Below are 6423 nucleotides of genomic sequence, written 5' to 3'. Positions count from 1 at the left end.
GACCACACTTCTTGGCAACATTTTAATTTTTTAACTCCTGTAGGCAAAAGTTTGTCAATGTTAAGAAAAAAATCTAAACTGAGTTATCATTAAAATTATTAATGAGCACTTGATCAAAGCATCAGAGTCAACACATCTGATAATCTCTAAAGAAAAATATGCTGCTTCTATTGAAAATGAATTACTTAATGAGAGATATGAGGCTATTTTTTCTCCCAATTAGCCCATGTATTTGTGGATGGAAATTACTTCTTGCTATAATGATACAGAATACCATCAATTCTGTTATTTTTCTTTTTAAGTGATTTAACCCTTGAGAAACCTTTCCCAGATAAAAAAGTAGAGGAGCATTTAAATTTTGTTGTAGCAATCTCCCTCAATCCCTTGAAGTCCTTGTGGGTTACTTGCCAAGATCTGTTGAAATACTTGTAAAATACTATTTAAAATATTTTCAATGATCTATCAGCAACACCTCCATTAGCACCTTCTTCATCTTTCCCAAGAGCAAAGAACTGGGGACACTCACTTTGTGTGTGTCATGCATGTATCAGTCATTAGCTTCTCAAGCCCCAACCAGTTTTCGAAACTGTTGCTTATTTGGCTCCACGTGAGGCTTCCCCAAGAGTCCAGGGAGGCTTTTTTCTGTAAACAACACACACACCATAAGGCCAAACCTTGTCCACAGGTACCTTCTGAGAGTATAACTGTGGACAAAGCAAAGGGTCTCCTGAAACTACCCACACATAGGTACCCTAGAACTGCCTTCAGGGATCCTATAATAGATAGGAGTGCTCAGTCTTGTCCGATTCTTTGCAGCCCTATCGACTGTAGCCCACCAGGCTCCTCACTCCTCGGGATTTTCTCTGCAAGAATACTGGTGTGCGCCGCCATTTCCTTCTCCAGGGCATCTTCCCAACCCAGGGATCAAACCGGCGTCTCCAGCATTGCAGGTGGGTTCTTTACGGCTGAGCCACCAGGGAAGATCCCTATAATAGATAAGGAGGCATTATTCCAGTGCTATGTCGGGATGGAAGGAGTACCAGGCAGGTGTGCGTGGAGGGCATCAGGCAGGAGAGTGAAGGGGCTGAACTGTGTGATCTTATCTGCCTTTCCCAGCAGACAAAGAGGCCAATGGGCCCAGCTACCTACATACGGAAAACCTGTAGTACCTCGAGGCCTTGAACATGCGCAATGCGCGACGCCCAACATCATTGCGTCACTTGGCATCGCAAGCCTTGGAGCTCGGCAGGCACGCGCTGGCTCAGGCGCGGGGGCGGAAGCGCGGGCCGAAAGGACGGTTGGTGATTGGATGAGGCCTGCGTGGGGCGTCCGCCCGGTCCTGTGGTGACTCCACGAGGAGGCTTTTGAAAGACGCCCTTCTGGCCGCGTGGCTCTCGGGCCAAGCCGTCTGAAGTGAGAGGTTGAGGCCGGGAGAAAGAAGCAACGGCGTCGTCGGCGGCCGGCCGGCGAGCCCCCGGCCTGCGACCTGGCCTGCGGCTCGGTCAGAGTAGCCCGCCAGCGGAGTCCGGCCAGCCGGGCAAGAAGGACAATACTGGTGGGTGGGAGTTAGGCTGGGGCTCAGGAGGCCGCCAACCGGGTGGCCACTGGAGGGGTCTCAAATTTTTGTTTTCTTTTCCTTTTTTTTTTTTCCCCCTGACCCCTGAGAAAGGCTTTTCACCAAAAACCACGTCGTCCCTCCTTTCCTCCTTGTAGAAGTGCTTTGGGGAGGGGTTTGGGAGACAGTTCTGTCACCATAAAACTGGTCACAAAGCAGTCATGACATCATGGGAGTGCTTGTCATGGGAGTGTGTGTGTGTGTGTGTATACAGGCCATGTATGGGAATGTATTGGAATGTGGTTGTTTTTATTTCAGAGTAAGTTTTTTAGTTTACATAGTACTTTTTAAATTTTCTGCTAATTTTCTTAACAATTTGTAGGTGAGAAAATGTCTGGAAACAATGACTGGTTTCAGAGTTCTCGGGTCCCTAGCTTTGCCCAGATGCTGAAAAAGAACTTGCCAGTTCAGCCATCAGCCCAGACGGTAACTACACCCACAGGATATTCCTCGGAAAGTTACAGCCTGTCAAACATGGCATCCAAGGTTACTCAAGTGACGGGTACAAACTCTTTTACATTTGTAATAATGCCTAAGTTCTATAAGATTCTGGGATGTCCAGTCAGTTTTGATGAGCTTCTGGTTTCACTGTTTCCAGAATATATATCCATTTACCTGTGGCCATGTCCCAACTGAAACTTGGATTTTACTCCCAGCCCAGTAGAAATGCTTCCCCTGGCTGTTCACTTAATTGTTCTTTACCACTTGAGCACAAGACCACTTCCAATGTGTCTTGCCTTTTTGAAGTGAGTCTGTGTTTATGCCTTTCAGGAAAAAACTGGATTTATAAGGGGTTATATTCCACATATCACTGTAGTGTTAAGTGTAAAGCCAGGACACACACAGTAAAAATTCAGTTGAATTCAACTTAAAAGGTAAAAATAGTGAATCGAAAGCAGACTCTAGGTTCTGGTACCAAATCTAACTACATTCTAGGCCTCAGTGACCTCATGTGTAAAAATGACTTAGCCTCTGAAGACCTTGACATCACTGAAATCCTATGATTCTTTGATATCACTTTATACTTTGACAATAACAGCACTTTGCACAATAGCCTTAGTACTTCAGAAGGTATATACATAACAGGTTAAACTTCTTTAGTAGTAGAAACATTTTTGATGAAAAACACATGTGACTGTGTGTGTAGAATTGTCTTCCATTTTAGGGAAGGGTTTAGTGCTTTTGCTTGTCTTATTACTCTATTTAATTTAACCAAATTGACAAGCATAAACATTTATTTTTAGGTAATTTTCCAGAACCATTGCTTTCCAAAGGTCTTTCATCTATTTCAAATCCTGTCCTTCCACCGAAAAAAATACCTAAAGAATTTATAATGAAATACAAACGTGGAGAGATAAATCCTGTATCAGCCTTGCACCAGTTTGCACAAATGCAGCGGGTTCAGCTTGACCTGAAGGAAACAGTGACAACAGGCAAGTAAAAAGTTGTATCTGGTTGTTACAATATAGAAAATATTTTCCTATTAAAAGGAGAGTATATATGTGGCACTAAATTAATTTTCTTTATTCACCTAAGGTCGGAGTTGGATAATTACTAGTATGTTTTGACAAGGATACTTCATAAATGTTTATATTCATATTTTAGCATTTTGAAACTCTAAATTTACTCATACAAAAATTTTACAATCACTGAATTTTAATTTTTTGTGTATGGCTAAACGGAAATCTCATCAGCCATGTAGATTATTTTCAAGTGTAACTAGGTACTCCTTATAGCATAAACATGCTTTTGTAGGGATGTTAAATATTTGGACTGATTATTTTTATGAGTATTCTGTGATGATGGTGCCTGACAAGAATTACAGTCAAATTTGGCTTCTGAAATATAAAAGTTAGAAGGGAAAATAGCACTTAGGTGACTCAGTCTCTCTGTGAAGACTTGCCTGTGACTTAATTTCTCTGTTCTCTCTTAAACTGCCCCCTGCTCTTAAGAGGCATTGATAGGCTAAAAGCATGTGAAGCAAAGGAGCACAATCTTTAAAAATCTTCATATGTGTGCATATGTGTGTGTACACACACACACATTATCAAGTAGTTTCCTTTCTTTAATTTTCTGTTACTGATACTGTTAACAATAGGGATCTTAGAGCTACTATATGTAGTAGATTGTCATAGTGAAGCCAAATTTCTAGTCATTGATTTGGGTGAAACAGCAGTACATTAACAGGTGACAAAAAAAAGGTAGAGTTTTCCTAGTCCTGTCACTGTAGGTTGGATAACTGGATGTGTTCAATACTATAGACTGAATTTTTCTGTAATTAGTTAGCTTTCTGCCATTCTGTTGGTCAACTCTTAATTGAACTAAGCAAAACTCAAAAACACAACCCAAGTGATTGTTCATAGTGTTCATTTCATGTGCATAGTAGTGTCGAATTACCTAATTCTATAGATTTGATAGAAAAAACACAGTATCAGTATTTTTAAACCAGCTAGGTAGTGTGGATTTAGATGACGGTAAAGTTTAAGAACCTGGGGCAGAAACAAGATGAAGCTTAAAGTCTCATCTCTCTGATACAGGATACTTATTAACAAATTTGATGCATAGTATCTCAAACATAAGAATCATCTGGGCCACTTGTTAAAAATATGAGTCCCAGGTTTACTCAATTTGGATTGGAACTCAGGTGATCATGAAGGAAGAAATTTGGGAAACTGAGATCATAGATGTTGGGAGGAAAGCAGTTTACCCTGATCCAGTCTGGAGTTGCTTATAAAATCTTGTTGTACATTTTAAAAACCTAGCAGTTATTGGAGTATGTGAGAAAATAATAATAAAGAGGCTTATGTGGAGTGACAGTGTACCTAGCCATTTGTAACCAAAGTAAAGACTTAAGTTTCTTAAAGGCCTCCTATACTTCCCTGGTGGCTCAGACTGTAAAGAATCTGCCTGCAAGGCAGGAGACCCGGTTTGATCCCTGGGTTGGGAAGATTGCCTGGAGAAGGGCATGGCAACCCACTCCAGTATCCTTGTCTACAGAATTTCATGGACAGAGGAGCCTTGCTTGGTGCAGACCATGGGGTCACAAAGAGTCAGATATGACTGAGCAACTAACACTATTAGGAAGGCTATAGTCTGAATACCAAAAAGTAAAATTAGGAGAGGATTCCATTTTATTTTTCATCAGGAAAATATGAAAACTAGGTAAATGTAATTGTGTAAAGATACTTTTTCTGGGAATTTTGGATGATTGAACAGTTTCGTTCTTTAGAATATCTTTTTTATTATTGTTTGTTTTGGTTTCCCATGTAAATCCCCACTATGCACCCTAAAGCTGTGATGGATTTGGATTGTTTCTGTGACTCTGATAGAAACATAGGATTTCTTTTTTTTTTTTTTTTTTACTGAAGAACATTTCATTCCATTATTTAAATTAAGAAGTAGGAAAGATAAACATGTTATTAAAATAAAAGATAAGTGAAAACAACTAATACAACAGTTATTTTAGTTCTTTTAAACTCAGTGGAAGTTTATGAGGATAATTTCCTATTTTGAATTCAGCATGAATATTAAAAACATTATTAATTTGCTTTTGTACTCACAATAGCAAAATTTAAGTGTTTTTTTTTCTAATTTTATTTTATTTTTAAACTTTACATAATTGTATTAGTTTTGCCAAATATCAAAATGAATCCGCCACAGGCATACATGTGTTCCCCATCCCGAACCCTCCTCCCTCCTCCCTCCCCATACCATCCCTCTGGGCCATCCCAGTGCACCAGCCCCAAGCATCTAGTGTCGTGCATCGAACCTGGACTGGCAACTCGTTTCCTACATGATATTTTACATGTTTCAATGCCACTCTCCCAAATCTTCCCACCCTCTCCCTCTCCCACAGAGTCCATAAGACTGTTCTAAACATAGGATTTCTTCAAAGGAATTCCTTCTGTTCTGGAGCTTTTAAGAGTATCAGGGCACTCAGAGGACAGGAAAAATTCAACTTCATCGGTACTGAGGTTTGAAAGGAGACGTGTTGCCAGATGCTCCACATTTTCCCTTTCATTGATCATTAGATAGACATTTGAATGCCTACCACTGCCAGGCATTATACAAGACACTGTCACTCTGTGTGTGACATGTACTCTAAAGTTGGCCCTATTGTTGATGCTGAATCTGAAGCCACACTAGCTGCTTGAAGTTTTCCTCAGAACAAGTTGAGGGGTCCACTCAGCTATACTTAAAACCTGTATTGGCCCTACAGAAAAACTGTCAAGCTGAGATTGTTTTATGAAGTTGTACTGGAATGTTTTCCTATGTAACAGACATCTTTTGTAAGATCATTCTGTGAAGTATTACAACTTACTCTGAGTTACTTTTCAAGGTAATGTTATGGGACCATATTTTGCTTTCTGTGCTGTGGTGGATGGTATTCAATACAAGACTGGACTGGGACAAAACAAAAAGGAGTCTAGATCCAATGCAGCAAAATTAGCTCTTGATGAGCTTCTACAGCTGAATGAACCTGAACCAAGAATTTCAGAAACATCAGGTAAATATTTTTTAGTATAAAGTAGTGTTGTAAAATGCTTAATTTTCCAGAAAGAGTCATCTGAAAGATTTACAATAATGAAGTTACTTGCCAACTGCACGATAGAGGTAGCAGAATTTGAATTATTTCCTTCTTTTGCTGATTGCTGAGTTATTTGATAGTAGTTAAAATACTCTTATATATTTTAGCACCAAAGATATAAACATGTTGCTGAACTGTCTAGTAACTTTGTTATGGGTTTGAGTACTGAAACTTAGTTTTTTCTTTAATTTATTGGATTCTTGTTATGCTCCTAAACTAT

At 39.7% G+C, this 6423-nt stretch overlaps 1 protein-coding gene across 2 annotated transcripts in view; it reads left to right on the top strand.

Moving 5' to 3' along the window:
• The first annotated feature begins 1945 nt into the window (after positions 1-1945).
• Positions 1946-6423, top strand: part of ADAD1 (adenosine deaminase domain containing 1 (testis-specific)) — a 44864-nt gene continuing 40386 nt past the window's right edge. For both annotated transcript variants that reach the window (XM_010860279.1, XM_010860278.1), the window contains exons 1-3: positions 1946-2117; positions 2860-3048; positions 5955-6122. In XM_010860279.1, coding sequence (XP_010858581.1) covers positions 1946-2117; positions 2860-3048; positions 5955-6122 — 529 coding nt within the window. The remainder of the gene's footprint in view (positions 2118-2859; positions 3049-5954; positions 6123-6423) is intronic.

Source organism: Bison bison, unplaced genomic scaffold (assembly GCF_000754665.1).
Source record: "Bison bison bison isolate TAMUID 2011002044 unplaced genomic scaffold, Bison_UMD1.0 scf7180017864465, whole genome shotgun sequence".
In the NCBI taxonomy this organism is placed as follows: Eukaryota; Metazoa; Chordata; class Mammalia; order Artiodactyla; family Bovidae; genus Bison; species Bison bison.
Note: the sequence above shows the minus strand (reverse complement) of the source record. Positions and strands in the feature narration are given on the sequence as shown.